This window comes from Nannospalax galili, unplaced genomic scaffold (genome assembly GCF_000622305.1).
Source record: "Nannospalax galili isolate Female #2095 unplaced genomic scaffold, S.galili_v1.0 scaffold752, whole genome shotgun sequence".
Lineage (NCBI taxonomy): Eukaryota > Metazoa > Chordata > Mammalia > Rodentia > Spalacidae > Nannospalax > Nannospalax galili.
This window is the reverse complement of record NW_008333404.1, coordinates 868085-888383: the sequence shown is the minus strand read 5'-3', so window position 1 is coordinate 888383 and position 20299 is coordinate 868085. Positions and strand designations below refer to the sequence as shown.

The following is a 20299-nucleotide window of genomic DNA, read 5'->3' as shown; positions in this document are numbered from 1 at the left end:
AGGTATAAGCCAGGTGCCTGCAGTATGCATGCCGAGCACCCAGACTCTACCCTTTCGGGGGAACCGGACCAGTCTCCCTACTTGACAGGCTTTCGAGAGTGGTGGATTTACAATCTGTGGCGGAGCCCGTTTCTGCTTAATTGTATGTAAATTTACAACACTTGGGTTCCAATTAATTCATTCAACAAATACTAAGCGCCTAATAGGTGCTGGCCTCTGTTCTAGGCGTTTGAAATGAAGCGAACAAGAGAAAAACAAGATCTCTGCCCTGGCGGAGCTTCTCATAGGGAGACAAAACGATGGAAATGATTTTCCAAAATTATGTTAGATGATAAATATTACAAAGAAAAAAGTATCAGGTTGCAAAACGATGATGGACGCCAGGACCTTGGGAACGAGAACCCACTTCTGGGGTCGTGATTTGGGCTGCGGAGAAGGCAAGCGAGCAGAGCTGCAGGACGCGCTGACGTCGGGGGACCACGGAGCTTTTTCGCACAAAGTGACAGAACATCGTCCCGCCTACACGGAGGTAGATGAAGGGCAGAAAGGGCTGAGGACCGAGAGCAGCGCACGCGGGTGGCCGGGGGCAGATTGGATGCTCCCGCTGCCCGCGAAGGGTGACCCCCGGACCCACACCCGAGCCACCAGCCCCTGCGCCCCCAAAATGGCCTCCGACGCCCCTGGCGCCCCGCCCCCGCCTCTCCGGCCCACGTGACCCCGCTGCCCTCCCTCCCGCCCGGCTGGCGACCCCGGGTCCGGGTCCGCGGCGGCCGCCCCGCCCCTTGCGGGAAGCGGACCAACCGGAGGAGGGGTGAGGCGGGGCGGGTGGTGACGGCCAATGGGGGCGGAGCTCCCGGGAGTAACAGGTTGGTGGGAGGTGGAGAGGAGGGAGCGCAGAGGGCAGAGGGGCAGGGCTCGAGCCGCGCGTGCAGCACTGCCAGAGCGCGAGCCCCAGCCCGGAGCGCGAGCCCGGGAGCGCCGAGCCCGGCCGGGGTGAGTGAGCTGGGCGCGGGCGAGAGCTCCTGAGCGGCCAGCGGGGCCTCAGGAGTACCTTTGACGGGCGGTGGTGGAGGCATTAGATGCCCTCCTCTTGGGTACAGGTGCTGAGTGGAGGAGGAGGGAGGTCAGAGTCGGGTGGCCGAAGTAGGTGCTGGCCGCTGCTGCACAGTGCCCAAAGCAGCTTGCCCAGAGGGTGCCAGGTATTGGGCTCCGGAGGGTAAGGCTATTCCCAGGGCAGGAAAGCGTTTCAGCTCCACGGTCTCTGGAGGTCAGGCGCCAGCCCTGGGGGCAGAATTTCTCCTGGAGACCAGCGTGGGGGCGGGGGCGGGTTGGTCCCCTTTGGGAAGAGGGAAATGCTGCCTGAAGTCCAGGTGCTGTGTTTTTGAGGTGCCTTCCTGGCGGCCTGTCCATCCTGGCCTCTTACACCTCCCCTGTGTCTTTAGGAATGGCTCTGAGGTGTGGGTTCTTTCTCTGACCATTTGCCTGCGGGCAAAAGCAGTTGCCAATAAGACCCTGAAGGACAAGACCTCCCCGCCCCATCTTTGCTAGGTGTGAAATTATTTAAAAGAGACTTTCCATTTCTGTCTTCTTTTGCATTCGTGACAGGGAGAATTTTTCCTTCTACCTCTTAAGAGAAGTGTGTTATCTCTAAGAGGACATAGATTCCAGGCCTATAAAATAGCTCCATGGTAATGTCTCCTTTTTCAGGAATGGGTTTGAGACAGGGTCTCATGAAGCCTAGGCTGGTTCTGAACTTGCCTCATAGTGGGGCTGACCTTGAACTCCTGATCCTCTGCCTCCAACTCCCGAAGGCTGGGATTATGGGCATGAGCCACCACACCCAGCTAGAAAGTGTCTTCTTTCCTGGGGCTGATGTCAAATCTTTCTTTTTTCTGTTTTCTACCTCCCAAGTGCTGGGACTACAGGCGTCAAATCTTTCTTTCAAGCACACATTGTTTTTTTTGGTTCTAGAGTGGGGGCTGGAGGTGGGGTTTGGGCATGCAACTTATTTCCTTGATATTTCCCAGAATCCTCTTTACTCTCTGAGGCCCTAGCAAGCATCCCTGATTCTTGATCGGTGATAACTAGGAGTAAGCACTAATGGTATAACAAATAGGCAGAATTTCCCAGGAGACCAAAAGACTAGAGGAATTACACCTCCAAATCCCCAGGCCACATGAGTGGTATATAACTGGGGTGCAGACAAAACTTCTGAGGTAAATTTTCTTGCCTTAGGCAGCAATGGAAGCTGAGCCAAACTTAGCTCAGCCCCTTTGATTCCCTGTCTGAAGACACTTGCTGTAATTGGGAAATAATTAACAACCGCTATATTTGTGGACAAACTGCCCCCGCGTTTCAGCCTGGATATTTGGGTGTATGGGTCTGGCCCTAGGGGCCTGCTAATTCAGAGATTTGCCTCACTCTAAGAGGATTCTGGCTTCCTGTGGTTCCCAGGCAGTCCTGTGTGCCATTACCCATGTGGGAGGGGAGGAGGGGGTAGGGCTGCATCTCTTTGTGCCAGGGAGGGGAGAGCTATGGGCCTGGGAAGTGACCAAGGTAAGTGTGGGATCAGGAATGCAACATTGGGAACTTGAGAGGGAGTGGTGCAGGGAGACAAAGTCTTGTCACCGGCCTGTCACCAAGTTCTTTGGATATCTGTTCCTCCTGCCTTCTACCTCCTTCAGAGCCTTAGCCTTGGCCTCTAGCATGGACAGAGCTGATGCTCTTGGTCTGGCCTCTCTGCCTTTGGTGGAGAACCTCTCTGGTCTGCTTTGCAAGCTGCAGAGTACAGTCTCCCTGGCCCTCCCTTCTCTTTACCTCTCAAACCAGTCCAGCCAGTTTGCAAGGGCCCAGTTTTTCATTGTGTTTTTTTCCTCCCACTGGCCAAGCTGCTTTAGTTTGGCTCTCAGGTTTCTGCTTTTTCAGTGGACCTAGTGAGGAGTCCACTTAGGGAGTTCTATTTGGACCTACAGCGAACCTTCTTATCCCTGTAGCTTTATGAGAGCCAAATGATCAAGGTCACTGAGCATTTCATTTTAGTTTTAGCTTTCCTAGTTACCAGTGGGGTGGTTCTCTCTATTCTTTTTTTTTTTTCCTTCCACTTTCTAAATGTTCCAATTATTTATTATTTATTTATCTATACACCCAGAACCACCCCACCCCCACTTTCTGCTAGAAGTCCAGGGATCCTGTCACTCCTAGTTGGAAGCCAGATACATATGGCTGGGCCAGAGGTGATGGAATTGAGGCAGGGCAGGCTAATGAGTAACTCAGGGAGAAGTGGCCCCTCTGGTACAGGTGTAGCTTGCCCGCCTCCTCTTCTAAGCCAGGAATGGCAGAGGCAGACAGATGGAGCTGAATTAACTTCTGTCCTAGTCCCTTCCCAGGGTATGGTTCGTGGGAACAGCCCTGGGCATGTGCCAGGACAGGGAAAAGAGGGTCAGGCATCTGGTGAGAGCACAAGCCCTGGACTTTGTGTTGCCAGTCCTGATCTTTGTTTTCCTGCCTCAGGCTTACGAAAGGCCTGGAAAGGGTAACCCTTCTCCCTTGGCCCCACCCCACTGCCCTCTGTAACTGAAGGCAGGTAGGTTTCGGGTTTTCCTTGTTGAATCATTTAGAGCTCTGTTTTCTGACCCACCCTAAAGATCTCTCAGCCCTCCTGGGACCTAAGGGGTTCCACCTCTGCACAGTCTGACATGCTGGCCAAGGGGCTCTACATTTTGCTGGGCCTAGGCAGGAACTTCTTGACCTAGATCTGGAAGATTTGCAGATATATTGACAAGGAAGAACTTTGTCATGAATAAATCGTGTGATTTCTGAGAGCTGGCAGTTTAGGCACACTTGATTGTACCATCATGACTGGAAGAGGTCTTATCACTAAGGCTGAAGAAATGCCGTGAAGGACCCATGGGTGGATCTTCCTAATGCTGTGAGAGCCTGCCTTGGTTCAGGATACAACCTTCAAAAAACGTTTGTTTACATCCACCTTGTGCCAGGCAGAGTCAGCTGACAGTCATGGTCTTTGCCCTCCAGGAGCTTATTGTCTAGTAGAGGAGACAGGAAACAAATAATAACTTCAATAAATATATGAAGGCAAACTGAGATGATCCTGCTGGGACTCCACATAAACAGTAGAAGCTCTGTAAGTGACTCCCTGCTTTTCTGAGTTAGAAAAGCATAACTTTCTTTTTTTGCTATCTCCTTCTTTTGGATACTCACCAAAGCCTGGGCATACTTTCCCAGACATTCTGGGCTTTCTCACTCTTTTTCTGTGGAGCCCCCTTCTGCCATACAGTTTCTTGTCTGCCATGTGGCTGCTTGCTGACTTCCATTACTGAAACTGCCTGCCTTTTTAATAATTAAAAAAATTGACCCTGTCTCAAAAAAGACAAAAAAAATTTACTTTTTGTGTATATGAATGTTTTGCTTTATATATAAGTGCATCTGTGTGTGCAGTGCCCTTAAAGACCAGAAGAGGACATTGGATCCCCTGGAGATGGACAGATGTTAGCCACTGTATGGGTGCTTGTGTGGGTGCTGGGATCTGAACCCAGGCCTCTGTGAGAGCAGCCAGTGCTGTTAACTACTGAGCCACCTCTCCAGGCCCCTGCCTGCTATCTTGAAGGCATGGCTTTCTCTCTTCCTCTTTTCCATCACCCTCCAGTGGAGAAGGGCTGGGAATGTAAGAGAGGGTTTCTCCCCCAAACCCTCTCTCACCTGGAGCTCTGCACTCTTCCTCCTCACCTCCTTCCCAGCCACTGTGGCTTCCTACAACTTCTGAGAGGGACCTTGCCAAGTTTCCTTGGCCCAGAACTCCACAGAGAGGTTGAGTTGGGCATACTTGTTTTCCTGTCTGGCACACTGGCACATGTGAGGCTCCTCCCTTCCAGCTTGGTCGTTCACCTAGTAGAGATTAGTCGAAGGGATGAGGAAGCTGGATTTTTTTTATTTGCTTGGAACAAAACCTCTCCCTCAAGTTCCTGGAGCCAGAGCACACCTGGAACACATTCCATTTGCTGACTTAACTTCTGCAATGTGGACCAGGGAGCTGGTCTGTGGATGGTCTTGGCCCTATCCTGTAGCCTACCTATTCTGATCTTTGGACTAAAAATTTGTATTTAAAGGGCTAGAGATGTAGTTCTGCTGGTAGAGTGCTTGCTTAATATACATGAAGCCTTGGGTTCCAGATCTAGCACTATATAAAACCAGGCTTGGGGCCAGGCGTGGTGGCACACGCCTTTAATCCCAGCACTCAGGAGGCAGAGGCAGGCAGATCCTTGTGAGTTCAAGGCCAGCCTGGTCTACATAGTGAATTCAGGTCAGCTGGGGCTACAGGGAGACCCTGTCTCAAAAAAAAAAAAAAAAGCCAAAACAACAACAACAAAAAACAGGCTTGGTAGCTCACACCTGTAATTCTAGTACTCAGGAGGTGGGAGGCAGAAGGGTCAGAAGTTCGAGGTCATCTTCAGCTATATAAGGAGTTTGAGGCCAGCCTTGTCTCAAAAAAAATCACATTTAAGGCCTTCCCCCACCTTTTTTTAGTGTTGAGGATTGAATGTTATACCATGGAGTTACACCCTTTTGCCCTAAGTCTTCTTGAATAGGTAATACATCTGTCTATATGGTCCCAAATTAAAGGGACAGAAAGCTACGTAGCAGAAAGCTCAGAGAGTAGCAGCTTCTAGCTCAGTCTCCAGCCTCAGTCCTCAGTTCACTCACTCCAGAGACTGTCAGTTTGGTTTGCCACATTTTGTGGTTTTCTTTATGTATTTTATTTATTATTTTTATTTTACATGTATGAGTGTATTGCTTGCATGTATGTAAGTGCACCCATGTCGTGCAATGCCTGCGGAGATCAGAAGAAGGCATCGAATGCTCTGAAACTGAAGTTATAGATGGTTGTTTGCCTGCATATAGGTGCTGGGAATCCAAACCAGGTCCTTTGCAAAAGCAGCCAGTGCTCTTAACTGCTGAGTCATCTCTCCAGCCCCAGTCTTCTCTATTTTAAATGAACTCTGGGATAGGAGGCCCCTTTTTCAAGGGGATGAGGGTATCTGGTAGGCAGGTTTTGGTGTCTGCCTTTTCTTGGGGGAGCCATATGCCTTTATATGTGTTGTATGTGTGAAGATCAGGAGAAATCTTTTGAAATCTCAGTAAAGCCACAATCCTCAGAATTGTGTCAAAGGAAAGGAATTATTTCAGGTCAGTGGGTCTCCATTTTGTTACCCATTTTGTTTCGATTTTCTTCTTGTGCTGGGTATCAAACCCAGGGCCTGTATACTCAAAGCAAGCTGTCTACTAATGACCTACCTCTCTCTAGTCTTTCAAAATGTGCTGTCTGAACCAAGAGTATCAGCATCACTCAGGAGAAGTTGGTGAGAAATGCAGATTCTCAGGTCCCTCTCCAAGACTACAGAATCAGAAATTGGGGGTAGGATCCCGTATTCTGTGTTTCTGCTGCTCAGATAAAGTACAAGAATCACTGTTGACTGTATGTAAAAGGACCTGGCCAGGCAGTCAGCTCCTCTGAAGCTGAGTTTCCTCTTCAGATTCCTTGACTAAAACTATTATCTTCATCTTCTAGGACCGCTTTAGCACGTGGAGCAGGCATCCACCATGGCTGATCCTCGGGGCCCTGTAGACCATGGAGTTCAAATTCGCTTTATAACAGAGCCAGAGGATGCTTCAGAGATGGGCACCCTACGTCGAAGTGGAAGACGCCCTGCTAAGGATGCAAGAGCCAGTACCTATGGGGTTGCTGTGCGTGTGCAGGGCATTGCCGGACAGCCCTTTGTGGTGCTCAACAGTGGAGAGAAAGGGAGTGACTCCTTTGGGGTCCAAATCAAGGGGGCCAACAACCAAGGGGCCCCGGGAAATCTGAGCTCTGATTCGGAATTTCCTGAGAACCCCTACTCTCAGGTCAAGAGATTCCCTGCCCCTTCTCAGGGCAGCACATCGGATGAGGAGCCTGGGACCCACTGGACTGGAAGACTACTCCGTTCCCAGTCTCAGGCCTCACTGACAGGCCTTGCTCCTATGAGTCCTAGCAATAGAAGCACCAGTTTGCTGGAGCTAGCCCCTCAAAAGATTTCCCCAGTTAGCACCATTGACACTGCTCCCTTGTCTTCAGTGGACTCACTCATCAACAAGTTTGACAGTCAAATTGGGGGTCAGGTCCGGGGCCGGACTGGCCGCCGCACTCGGACACTGCCCCGTGAACAGCGCAAGCGGAGCCAGAGTCTGGACAGCCGGGTCTCAGGAGATGCCTCCAGGGATCGAGAACACCAGTCCCCCAATCACTGCACCTCTAGCATGAAGTATGACAACCACGTGGATGGTTCAAAACAGCCATCTCACAGCCAGAGCCCTCTCAGTAGCTTCAGCCGTTCCCGTCAGACTCAGGACTGGGTCCTTCAGAGTTTTGAGGAATCACGGGATAGGGCACAGGATCCCGCCGTGCTACAGGTCAGATGCCATCCCTCCCCACTTCCAGCCCCTAGCCCTTCATCAGCCCTAGGACTCCTTGTTAATTCAAATAACCTAGCATAGAAAGTCTCTCCCCTCTTGTTCTCTGTTTATCCACTAAATAACCACATATATAGCATTCTTCCTTGGGTAAAATTCTAAAGGAAATGGAAATAACTATGAAGTCACTATTCACAAGCATGGAGAGTTACTCGGTATTATTCCAGCCATTAGCTGAGTTGCAGTCACCAGCAAATGCTAATTTGCTAGGTCTATAGCTTTCAGAATGCAGGCTGGGAGAGTGAAAAGTTCCCCTGATACTCTTGCTGAAATTCCATGCTTTTCTTTCTTACTCAGGAATGTAATTAAGTTGGGGGCAACTTTGCTTTGAGACAAACTTATGCACATTGTAAAAGTAAATCATTTGGAAACTCTAGCCCATCAGTTGTCATCAGTGATGCATTACTTGTGACATAGCTCACAGCTAGTTGAAATCTGCTTATTCAAAGTCTGCTTTGTAGCAACAGTGCAGAGATATACCCTGCTTGGACTTTTTCCTGACCTGTTCCTCAAGCCTGAGCAGTGTTCATGCTGAAAGGCCTTGTCTCAACTGTCACCTGTGTTCCATTGTTATCACATGTATACTTCCAGCCTAATCTTCCCTGCCTTTGTTCCTCCTTTCTCTCCTTCATTTCCTCCCTTCTTTCCTTTCTTTTCTTTTTTCTTTCGGTCTTTTTGAGACAGGGTCTTCCTGTAGCCCCAGCTGTCCTGGAACTCACTATGTAGACCAGGCTGGCCTTGAACTCACAGAGATCTGCCTGCCTCTGCCTCCCTAATGCTAGTTCTTCGTTTTTTTTTCTTCCAGTTCAAATCAACTCCAGACCTTCTCCGAGACCAGCAGGAGGCAGCCTCACCAGGCAATGTGGACCATGTGAAGGCCACCATCTATGGAATCCTCAGGGAGGGGTGAGTTCGGGTGCCACCCAACACTGGAAGCATGTATTTCCCTTCTTGTCCATCAAGCTCTATTTCCTCTCTCCTCTGCTTTTCCCTTGTCCTTGTCCATTTTCCCCCATTCATCTTTGCTTTTGCTGTCTGTCCTCCAGAAGCCCAGAAAGTGAAGCTTCCATGAGGAGGAAAGTTAGTTTGGTGCTGGAGCAGATGAAGCCCCTAGGGGTGAGTGACCTTCTTGGGATGGGAGCAAGGGTCAGGGATAGGGCCTTGAGGACCTCCAGGGATCGAGATGTGGATTCACTCCTAACCTCCTGCTCCCCCGTATCTCAGCAGATGGTTTCTCCTGCTTCTACTAAGGCCCTAGCAGGGCAGGGTGAGCTCATCCCAAAAGTGGAGGAGCTGCAGAAAAAGCTGGATGAAGAGGTGAAGGTGAGGAGAGGTTGGAGGTGTGGGAGGAATGGAGGAACACAGGGAAAGTACTGGGACCCAGAGATGGGCTTGGTTGGCTTTTTGAACTAGCAGGACCAAGTGTCTTGGGTTGTGTGAAACAAGAAACAGGTCAGTGTATTAGTCCCAGGAAGTACATTGAGTTTCTCTGTTACTTAGATAGGCAGAGCGCATCAGAAATTTAACTACTTCTCATTCCAGTTCCTTTAGGAGTTCTTTTTTTTAAGTCTTTTTTGAGACAGGGTCTCCCAGTAGCCCCAGCTGTCCTGGAACTCACTATGTAGACCAGGCTGTCCTTGAACTCGCAGAGATCTGCCTGCCTCTGCCTTCCCAGTGCTGGGATTAAAGGCATGCACCACCATGCCCGACTCCTTTAGAAGCATGAAACCCTGGGTTCGACCTCTGCATGAACACTGCATGAAACTAGGTGTGGTGGCACTTCCCTGTAATTCATTATGCAGGAAGAAATATATAATCATTACAGTGGCTGTGCAAAGTGTACTGTAGAGCCTTTTTTGATGAGAAAACTGTAGAGAGTTTAAGAGACTTGCTTGTGGTAGTAAGTTGTAGAGAAGGAATGAAAAATGGAGGCCAGTTTTCTAAAACTTAAATACCTTCAGCTGGGCATGGTGGCACACACCTTTAGTCCTTGGAGGCAGAGGTGGGCGCAGATGTCTGAGATCAAGTCCAACCTGGTCTACATAGTGAGTTCCCGACCAGCTGGGGCTATAAGAAGATCCTTTCTCAAAATAAATAAGTAAATAAAAAAATATTTAAAAAACCCAACATACATACCCTTTTTATTGATTTAAAATTTTTATTTATTTTTATTTTATATGTATTAATATTTCGCCCATGGAGGTCAGAAAGGGGTGTTGGATCCCTTGGATCTGGAGCTACTGTGTGGGTGCTGGGAACTGAACTTGGGTCCTCTGTAAGTGCTAACTGCTGAGCTGTCTCTTCGGCCCCATTTATTTATTTTATTTTATTATTTATTTATTTATTTAGAGATAGGATCTCATGTAGACCAGACTGGCACTTTATCAACTGAGCCTTGAACTCGATATGTAGCTGAATATGACCTTAATTTTCTGATCCTCTTGCCTTGACCTCCTGAGTTCTGGGATTATAGGTATGAATCACTGTGCCTGGTTTATGCAGTGCTGGGGATCTAACCTATGGCTTTATGTATGTTAAGCAGTACTTTAGCAACTGAGCTATATACCCAGCCCTATAGTCTTCCTATAAAGTGCTGTTTCCACTCTCACAGAATTGCCTTTTATGTAGTGTTGGTTTGTAATCCTCTTGTTAAGGGGAAAGCAGTGTAGGTAGTGGTTAAATGGTAGACTGTGGAATCAAGCTTAATAGGTTCAAATCTTGGTGCTAGTATTTGCTGGCTATTGTCTAACCTTGAATAAATTCAAGTGTTCTAGTCTTTGTTTCCTTAACTCTAAGTGGAGATAATAATACTCATTATTTATTTGTTGCTGAAACAAATTACCCCCAAAGTTAGCAGCTTAAAACAAGCATTTCTCAGTGTCTAAGGACCAGGGATTAGTTTATCTGAGTAATTCTGACTCAGGTCTGTCATTTGAACTTTTGATTGCGGTTGTTATAACTGGAAGACTTGGCAGAGTTAAGTAGGTTTGGTGGATCTGCTTCTTTTTTTGTTTTTGTTTTGTTTTGAGACAGGGGCTTAAAGGTATCCCAGTCTAGCCTTAAACTTGGGGCAATCTTCCTGCCTTAGTCTTGGGTGCTGGGATTGCAGTCATGAGCCACCATGCCTAGTTGAGGATCTGCTTCTAAAATGGTTTATTCAAATGGCCATTGGTCAGAGGTCTCAGTTCTTTTTTTTTTGGTCTTTTTTGAGACAGTGTCTCCCTGTAGCCCCAGCTGGCCTGGAACTCACTATGTAGACAGGATAGGCCTTGAACTCACAGAGATCTGCCTGCCTTTGCCTCCTGAGTGCTGGGATTAAAAGCATGCACCACCATACCTGCCTTTTAGTTCTTGACTTATGGACCTCTTTATAGAACCCCTTGACAATATGGCAGGTACCATTCCTCCGAATGAGTGATCTGATAATGTAAAAGAAAAAGAAAACTGCAGTGCTTTTTCATGAGTTGATCTCAGAATTTCCTTGCCACTTCCTCATTTTCTGTTTGTGAGAAGAGAGTCTCTAAGTCCAGCCCATATGCAACCAGTGCAGAATAAGGTGTCATCTTTTGAAAGGAGCGTTAAAGAATCTGTACATTAAAGAAATTTTATTATGTTGTGCATGTGTGTGTGCACAGGCACATGCAGACCATGGCCTGCCTGCAGAGGTGAAGACAGCTTTAAGAGTCGATTTATTCCATTCTACTATGGTTTCTAGGGATCAAACTCAGGTTGTCAGGCTTGGCAGCAAGTGTACCCCTGAGCCATCTCACTAGTCCAAAAATCTGTACATATTTTAAACCATTCCAAATTCCAAGGCTTATTATGAGGGTTAAATGCAGATGAAATGTATACAAGGTCTCTAGTAAAGTGTGTTTTACTTGCATGTTAGGTATTCTCATTATACTGTATCTTTTTTATTTGAGACAGAGTCTGGAACCCACTCTATAGACTGGGCTGGCCTTGAACTTGTGGTAATTCTCCTGCCTCTGCCTCCAAAGTACCAAGATTACAGGCTGTGCTACCATACTGGGCTACACCGGTTCTTTCTGAGAAGCTCTTCTAACCTTCATTTCTTTTCCAGAAGCGGCAGAAGCTTGACTCATCCCGAGTTGGGCTGGAGCGACAGCTGGCAGAGAAGGCAGAGGAGTGCAGCCGGCTGCAGGAGCTGCTGGAGAGAAGGAAGGGAGAGGCCCAGCAGAGCACCAAGGAGTGAGTGCCGCTGATGGTGCATGTGGTCTGCTTGAGGGGCCTGGGCTGGACCTAGAGGTCAGTCCTCCCAGTTGAAAGAGGCAGAGAGAAATCTTTAAAGGCCGAAAGGGGGCAGGGATTATTTTCTCTTCACTTTTTCTTTCTTTCTTTTTTTTTTTTTTTAATTTTATTTTAATTTTTTATTTTACGTGTGTGTGTATTGCCTGCATGTATGTAAGGGCACCTGTGTCATGCAATGCTCGTGGAGTACAGAAGAAAGCATCAGATCCTGTGGAACTGGCGTTATAGACGGTTGTTAGCTGCCATGTGGGTGCTAGGATTTGAACCCAGGTCTTCTGCAAAAATAGCCAGTGTTCTTAACTGCTGAGCCATCTCTCTAGCCCCTCTCTTCACTTTTTCTATCAGTAATGGTGTTAGTGATGATTTGAAGTTAGGCTCCCTGGGTTTGCCCCTATCTGAGAGTTTTTTTTTATTATTTAAATTTTAATTTTATGTGTATGAGTGTTTTGTCTGTATGTGTGTAAGTGCACCACATGCATGCAACACCTGAGAGGGCCAGAAGAGGGCATCACATCCATCTGGAACTGGAATTAGTTGCCACGTGGGTGCTGGGAACTGAACAGGGGTCCTTAGCAAGAGCACCAGTGCTGTTAACTGTTGCTTTGAACAGGGGCTGGAGATGGCTCAGTGGGTAAAGGTGCTTGCCCCAGAGCCTGAGGACTTGAGTTTGGTCCCTGGGATCATGCTCCATGTGCTATGGTGCATGCTCATACACACACACAGAGTAAATACATTTTTTAAAAATGTAGCTTTCAGGCTGGGCATGGTGGTGTGTGCCTTTAATCCCAGCACTTGGGAGGCAGAGGCAGACGGATCTCTGTGAGTTCAAGGCCAGTCTGGTCTACAAAGTGAGTTCCAGGCCAGCTGGGGCTACAGGGAGACCCTGTCTCAAAAAGACCGAAAGAAAAAAAAAAAAAAAGTAGCTTTCCTCAGCTCCTGCCAAGGTGCTTGGTCCTTCCAAGGAAGCTAAGGTTAAGTTGGGGTGAGGCCCACACTTCATCTGGTGACTAGCACCATGCCAGCAGTCCGCAATGCTTGCCTGTATCTACTCTGCCCTCTCTTGCACACTGTGAGGAAAGATAAGATTAAGGCTCTCATTAAAGCAGCTGGCGTCACTGTTGAACCTTTTTGACCTGGCTTCTTTGCAAGGGCCCTGGCCAGGATCAACGTTGGGAGCCTCATCTGCAATGCAGGGGCTGGTGGACCTGCTCTGCAGCTGGTGCCACTCCAGCAGGTGGTCCTGTCCCCTCTGCTGCCCCTGCCCCAGTGGAGGAGAAGAGAGTGGAAGCAAAGAAAGAAGACTTGGAGGAGCCTGATGATGACATGGGCTTTGGTCTTTTTGACTAACCTCTTGTTAACATGCTCAATAAAAAGCTGGACCTTTTGGTCTAATAAGTTGGGGAAAAAAACTAACTAAATAAAAATGTAATAATATTTAGCCAGGCATGGTGGTGTATGCCTTTAACCCCAGCACTCAGAAGGCAGAGGCAGACAGATCTCTGTGAGAACTATGCAAGCCTGGTCTACATAGTGAGTTACAGGCCAGTTAAGGCTACAGGGAAATCCTGTCTCAGAAAAGAAAAGAAAAAGAAAAGAAAAGAAAAGAAAGGAAAATTTAAAACAGATTTTGAACAGGAGCGGGGTGTAGCTCAGTGGTGAAGTGAATACCCAACATGGTAAAGGCCCTGGGTTCTATCCGTAGTATTGAAAAACAAAATGCGTAAAAACAGAAATTTAAAGAAATACTTAAAAGAAAAAAAAATGGTAGCATTTAACACACTGCCTCACAGGGTGCTCAATAACATTATCTGTTATTAGGCTCCAGAACACAAAGCTCCTTCTAGACCAGGAAGAAAGGTTACGGCTGGGGCTGGAGACCCAGGTGAAGGAGCTACAGATCAAGCTGAAACAGGGCCACAGTCCTGAACCTGCTAAGGAGGTGCTTCTGAAGGTAGGGAGAAGGGAGTACGTGTCAGTGTTGGTTCCCTTTGAACTGGAGCATCCTCAGGTCTGCTCATCCACTGTTTCCCTAAAGTGTGGAAAGCAGCTAGTTTATCATGGATGCTCTTTAGTGTGACTTCAGGCAGACTCAAAGGTGGGGTGAGGCTAGGCCCCAGAATGACAGGTTTCCTTTATACTGCAGGCAGCTTAGAGGGCAAGGAGCTCCTGGTACTAATCTGATCAAGGTATAAATATATTTTCCTTTTTTGATGTGGTGCTTTGCCAACTTGTCCATTCTGGCCTCCAACTTGTGATCCTCCTGCCTTAGCCTTCTAATTACTGGGATCACAAACATATACCACCCTGCCAGATTCTCAATAAATGAAATTTGGCTAAATGGATGAATTAATTAATAGACACTTAAATGCACTTTCCCTTTCTCTAGGATCTGTTAGAGACCCGGGAACTTCTGGAAGAGGTCTTAGAGGGAAAACAACGGGTAGAGGAGCAGTTGAGGCTGCGGGAACGGGAGCTGACAGCCCTGAAGGGGGCCCTAAAGGAGGAGGTGGCCTCCCATGACCAGGAGGTGGAGCATGTGCGGCTGCAATACCAGCGAGACACAGAGCAGCTTCGCCGGAGCATGCAAGATGCAACTCAGGCATGTGACAATGGGTTGGGAGAGGAGGACATGGCCAGGGAGTGGGGCTGCCTTATGATAGTGTATTTTTGAATTTTTTCATGGTTGCAACCAGAAACCTTTCCTAAAGGATACATGTGAGATGTAGTGAGAATTTTGGCCAGGAAACCTACAAGAGCAGAGATGGGTCACAGGCCAGAAGTACCATCAGGATGCATGATCAAAGTTCATAGAGAAATATGGAGGCAGGCTTCCTGTAGACAGCAGGGAGGTGGACTGTAGCTTCCTAGCACTGTATCATCAGGGTGTCAGTATGCCACTGGCATGGTGCGCTCTGGGCCTTAGCTTTCTCTTTTGCCCTCTGAGGCTCCTGGTACCCATTTCTCTCCTTCCCTAGGACCATGCTGCTTTGGAAGCCGAGAGGCAGAAGATGTCTTCCCTGGTACGGGAGCTGCAAAGGGAACTAGAGGAGACCTCAGAGGAGACAGGGCATTGGCAGAGCATGTTCCAGAAAAACAAGGAGGAGCTTAGAGCCACCAAGCAGGAGTAAGGACCTCTTGCCTTTTCCAGGAGTATTTACCCATGACTCATCCCACTGCCTTTCTGCTGTGCTGTGCTTTTAAGTCCTAAACTCCTCTTCTCCAGATATACTCCCTCTTGAGAGGGAGTGCCCCATGCAGTTGCCTCCAGGGAGCTGGTTTTTATTGTCTTGTGATTCTCCCTCATGTAGGAGGCCTAATCCTGATTTTATCCTTTGCCTTTAACCTTGCTGGGGTTAGACTTCTGCAGCTGCGGATGGAGAAGGAGGAGATGGAAGAGGAACTTGGGGAGAAGATTGACATCTTACAGAAGGACTTAGAGCAGGCCCGAGCCAGTGCAAGAGATACTCATCAAGTTGAGGAGCTCAAAAAGGTACTTGGCAGCTGGGGAGCAGAATGGCAGATTAGGATGATGGACACCTGTCTTACCTATCTACCTCTCCCCACGCTAATGTAGGGCTGTCTCTGTGTGCTTGGTTTTCAAGCTTTATTCTGAGAGCTCAGTTTTGTTTTTCTAGCAGCCCTGGTCTCCCCATTGGTTACAGAGTTTTATAATGGAAAAGGCTGTCAGCAGCCAGGTTGGGGTATAGCAGAGGCTGCTGGCTGTCTCCTAGGAGACCTCATGTGTAGCACAATATAGATGGACATGTGAGACTCCAGGGCCAATTTTGCAGGCTCAGAACCTTAGTTTATTTGGTCAGCACTGCAAAAGCTGCTATTTCAGGAGGAATTCATTAACTATGTAATGAAACAAATGTTTATAGCTAGAATGCCTGTTTATTAATTTACATTGAGAAATATAATCTGTCAACTAGAATGCTTGTATCAGCATGGCCAGCTGACCTACTTGCAAAACCAAACTGTAATCTGAATGTTATTTAGAAAACACAATCTGGACATGGGTCTGAAGGGCCCAGTGTTTAATGTGCATCTCCCCGTTTCCCAAGGCATAGCATTGCTGGTGGGATGGTGACACAGCATTCCAAGGTTCCCTCTTTGATCTTTCTTTAAAAGTTATTCCCATCTTTATGATGTGTGGATGATATTTCATAAAAGTCACATATAGTAAGGTTGAAAAAAATGGAAGTGACCACAATTTCATAATCTTGGTGTCTAAATTTATGAAGGATAAGAAGGCAGCTAATTACTTTTAGATGTTATATAACTTAATTACAAGGAAACTCTTAATTATAAGGAACTGGCATTTATGGCCCCCTTACAATCCTTTTAGCTGTATATTCATTGATCACTATCCTGGACATGTGGTAGGTCCTCAGTTTGCAAGTATCAGTTAATCAGTGCTTATTTATTGTACTTTTATTATAAAATCGTATTGATTACATTTTAAACTTTTTTTGATTTATTTTTATTTTATGTGTATTTTGCCTGCATGTATGTAAGTGCATCACATTTGTGCAGTGCTTCCAGAGGCCAGAGGAGGGTGTTGGATCCCTTGGAACTCAAGTAATAGACTGCCATGTAGGTGCTGGGAACTGAACTTGGGTCCTCTGCAAGAGTAGTCATTGCTTCTAACTACTGAGCCATCTCTCTAGCCCCTCTTGCTTAGACTATTTTGTTTATCAATTTAGGGACAGTTGGCTTGCTTCTACAACTGACTTACAGTGGCTAATCTTATTATAAACAGTCATGTATAAATTTTTGTGTGAATTTTTAGATTTCTTGGGCATAGAACCTAGGAATGAGATTGCTGGGTCATATAGTATACTCGTGTTCAACTCTTTGTGAATCTCTCACTATGTCGTCCTGGCTGGCCTAGAACTCAGTACTTGGACCAGGCTGGCCTCAAATTCACAGAGATCTGCCTGCCTCTGCCTCCTGAGTGCCTTCTAAAATGGCTGGATCCTTTCCACAGTGTGTATGTTACATTTTTTCCATTTTCTGGACCCCCCATCTGGCTGTGTCTCCTCACTGTTTTCCTTCCCTTCCAGGAGCTGCACCGCACCCAGGGGGAGCTTAAAGAGCTGTGGGCAGAGCGGCAGAACGAGGAGGTGGCTGGGCGACAACGGGACCAGGAGTTAGAGAAGCAGTTGGCAGTCTTGAGGGTTGAGGCTGATCGAGGCCGAGATTTGGAGCAGCAGAACCTCCAGCTGCAAAAGAGCCTCCAGCAACTGCGACAGGACTGTGAAGAGGCTTCCAAGGCAAGGGGAGTGGGCCCAGGGCTCAGGAGGTGGAGGCTGAGGGGTCTGGAGGGCTGAGGAACCAGAGGGCCTGGAAAGTTATGATGGTATGTACTGACCAATTCTGGGAGCTTATGTGTGTGGTGAAAAGCAGAATGTGGCAGGGGAGACTGTTGTATGTTGCGACACCCACTGCATCTGTGTAGGGGTAGGAGTCTCAGGAAAGCTCCTGACTGGAGCCACTCCTCTTTATGCCTGGCTCCAGTGAGCTTTGGTTGGGCTCTGGGGGGCCAGTTTTCCCGAGTATGCATGTTTAGTTATCTGACCCCCACGGTCTGAGCTGCTGCTCCCAACTGCCCGCAGGCCAAGCTGGCATCGGAGGCAGAGGCCATAGTGCTGGGGCAGCGTCGGACAGCAGTGGAAACCACACTTCGGGAGACCCAGGAGGAAAATGACGAATTCCGAAGACGCATCTTGGGTCTGGAGCAGCAGCTAAAGGAGGCCCGAGGCCTGGCGGAAGGTGGGGAAGCGGTGGAGGCACGACTTCGGGACAAAGTGCAGCGGCTGGAGGTGAGTGCCTCTGTTCCCCGAACTGGCTTTCCTGCCCCCTCCACTTAGTCAGCCATGGCCAGATGGGCGCTCTCTAAATCCTTAGCCATCAGTTTTAGTGTGTCAGTGGTAACTTGGTGTGAATATTTCAAGCTTTCCACTGGTATTTTTGTCTCCTGTCTGCCACCCTTTGCTTATTCTGTTTTGATTTGCCTCCTCAGTATTGGGATTAAAGGCATCACCTTAGCACCACATTTTCCTTACCTTCCTATCTTCTCATCACCAATACCTTTCATCCAAACTTTATCTCCTCCAAGTCTAATCCCTTACCTCTCCCCTCTTCCAGGCAGAGAAACAGCGGCTAGAAGAGGCTCTGAATACTGCCCAGGAGGAGGAAGGGAGCCTGGCAGCAGCTAAGCGGGCTCTGGAGGTCCGGCTGGATGAGGCCCAGCGCGGACTGATGCGCCTCGGGCAGGAACAGCAGGCGCTGAACCGGGCCCTAGAGGAGGAGGGGAAGCAACGGGAGGCGCTCCGAAGGAGCAAGGCGGAGCTGGAAGAGCAGAAGCGTTTGCTGGACAGGACTGTAGACCGACTCAACAAAGAGGTGAACATGGATAGTGAATCCTTAGGCCCTACAGAAGCTGACCCAGGAGTGGGTCAGGATGTGTGATGTCAGTACTCCTCAAGGAGAGGATCAGGCCAAATCTTACAAAAATGATAGTCCTTTTGGGTTATTGAGTCAGGATCTCATGTAGCCAAGGCTAGCCTTGAACTCTGTGGGCATGTGCCACCATGCCCAGCCCAAACATGTCCTACTTACTGGGCAGTATTTTGGCCTTTCCCCACAACTCCCCATTCCTTTATGGTCTTCATTCTTGTAGATTAGTTCTAGGATTCTGCTTTAGAAGTCTAGAAGACCTAAACACAAGAATCTTAATTAGTAAAGATTAAAATTTGTTGGAGAGGAAGAAGGAAGGAAAACAAGGAAAGCAAATTTCTTTCTGTTAGTAAAATTCTTTCTCACAATCTTATTTTACAAAATAAGACTGCTAGCAATGTCAATTTAGAAAAAAGTGCACATTTAGGGGGCTTGGAGAAGTGGCTCAGGAGTTAAGAGCACTGGCTGCTCTTGGCAGAGGATTTGGGTTTGGTTCCCAGCACCCACATGGCAGCTAACAACCATAGCTCCAGTTCCAGGGGCTCTAGTGCCGTCTTCTGGCTTCCACAGGCATTGTATGCATGTGGTACACTTGCATACTTGCCAGCAAAATAACTTATACACAACTGAGCAGTAACCGTTTAACCACTATTCAAAACCCTGTTTTGTTTTATTTTGTTAGATTTATTTATTTTAAAGATTTATTTGTTTTATATGTATGAGTGCCTGCATGTATGTGAGTGCACCCATGTCATGCAGTGCCACGGAGGTCAGAAGAGGGCTTCAGATTCCCCTGGAACTGGAGTTAAGGACAGTTTGTAGCCGCCATGTGGGTGCTGGGAATTGAACCTGGGTTCTCTGCAAGAGCAGTCAGTGCTTTTAACCTCTGAGCCATCTCTCTAGCCCCCCAGATTTTTCATTTTTAGTTGTATATCTTATAATTGTCACCTTGAGTTTGTAGAAATATGGTCATTGAAAGTTTACTTAGTATTAGCCACTGTTATAAGTGCTTTATATAATTAACATAATCCCACAACAATTTAGCAATGTAGGTACTATTATTATCCCATTTTATGGATAGGAAAATGAAGCCCAGAGATGATAGGAGCTTGCCTTTGGTCACTAGTAAATGATAAAACTAGGATCTGAGTCCAGACATCTGAGTTTAACTACTAGCCACACTCAGAACCTACACCTAGAAAAGCAAGAGAGGGCTGCTGGGCAGGAAGGAGGCTTCCGGAAGAATCTTGGAAGCTGGGCTTGAAGCAGGAACAAAATAATTGTTAAAAAGGTGCTGTGCTGAAGAAAACTTTTCTCTGCATTTTAGCTGGAGCAGATCGCAGATGACTCCAAGCAATCCCTGCAGCAGCTCCAGTCCCAGCTGGAGGACTACAGAGAAAAAGCCCGGCGGGAAGTGGCTGATGCCCAGCGCCAGGCCAAGGAGTGGGCCAGTGAAGCTGAGAAGAACTCAGGTGGATTGAGCCGGCTTCAGGATGAGGTAGGAGCTTACATGACAGGAGGGTGAGAACTACCCAGTGTCCCCATAGCCTCTTAACTGAACTTGTGGCCAGAAGTCCTAGGGCCCAGACTTCGTCGTAACTGCTTGCAGTGGCATACTAAGGTAGAGGGAGTGTCCATCCTAGGAACAGGAAGAGGGGATGCATCATCTGTAGAGTGGCGGCTTTCAAACTCTGCTGCACATTAGATCATAATCTCTAGGGGTGGGACATAGGCTCAGTGGGTTGTTGTTGTTTTGGTTTTTTGTTGTTTTGATTTTTTTGATACAGTACCTCCCTGTAACCCTAGATGGCCTGGAACTCGAAATCTAGACCAGGTTAGTCTTGATCTCACAGAGAGCCACCTGCCTCTCCCTTCTAAGTACTGAGATTAAAGGCATGGACTACCATGCCCCTCAGGATCAGTAGTTTTGAAAACTTTAAAAAAACATATTTTTGCCGGGCGTGGTGGTACATGCCTTTAATCCCAGCACTCAGGAGGCAGAGGCAGGCAGATCCCTGTGAGTTCAAGGCCAGCCTGGTCTACA

General features: G+C 47.7%; 1 protein-coding gene across 4 annotated transcripts in view; it reads left to right on the top strand.

Annotated features, from left to right (window-relative positions):
- Positions 1-246: 246 nt before the first annotated feature.
- Positions 247-20299, top strand: part of Cgn (cingulin) — a 26533-nt gene continuing 6480 nt past the window's right edge. Inside the window, exons 1-14 of one of the 4 annotated variants that reach the window (XM_017796934.2) lie at positions 247-529; positions 6584-7464; positions 8330-8430; positions 8571-8640; positions 8749-8847; positions 11606-11733; positions 13612-13744; positions 14180-14392; positions 14769-14917; positions 15151-15283; positions 16860-17069; positions 17412-17618; positions 17944-18201; positions 19583-19753. In XM_017796934.2, coding sequence (XP_017652423.1) covers positions 6616-7464; positions 8330-8430; positions 8571-8640; positions 8749-8847; positions 11606-11733; positions 13612-13744; positions 14180-14392; positions 14769-14917; positions 15151-15283; positions 16860-17069; positions 17412-17618; positions 17944-18201; positions 19583-19753 — 2721 coding nt within the window. In that variant the 5' untranslated portion in view covers positions 247-529; positions 6584-6615. Of the gene's footprint in view, positions 530-887; positions 994-3890; positions 4142-6583; positions 7465-8329; positions 8431-8570; positions 8641-8748; positions 8848-11605; positions 11734-13611; positions 13745-14179; positions 14393-14768; positions 14918-15150; positions 15284-16859; positions 17070-17411; positions 17619-17943; positions 18202-19582; positions 19754-20299 lie in introns of those variants that run through there. The other 3 variants (XM_029561167.1, XM_029561166.1, XM_017796935.2) reach the window with 3 other exon arrangements.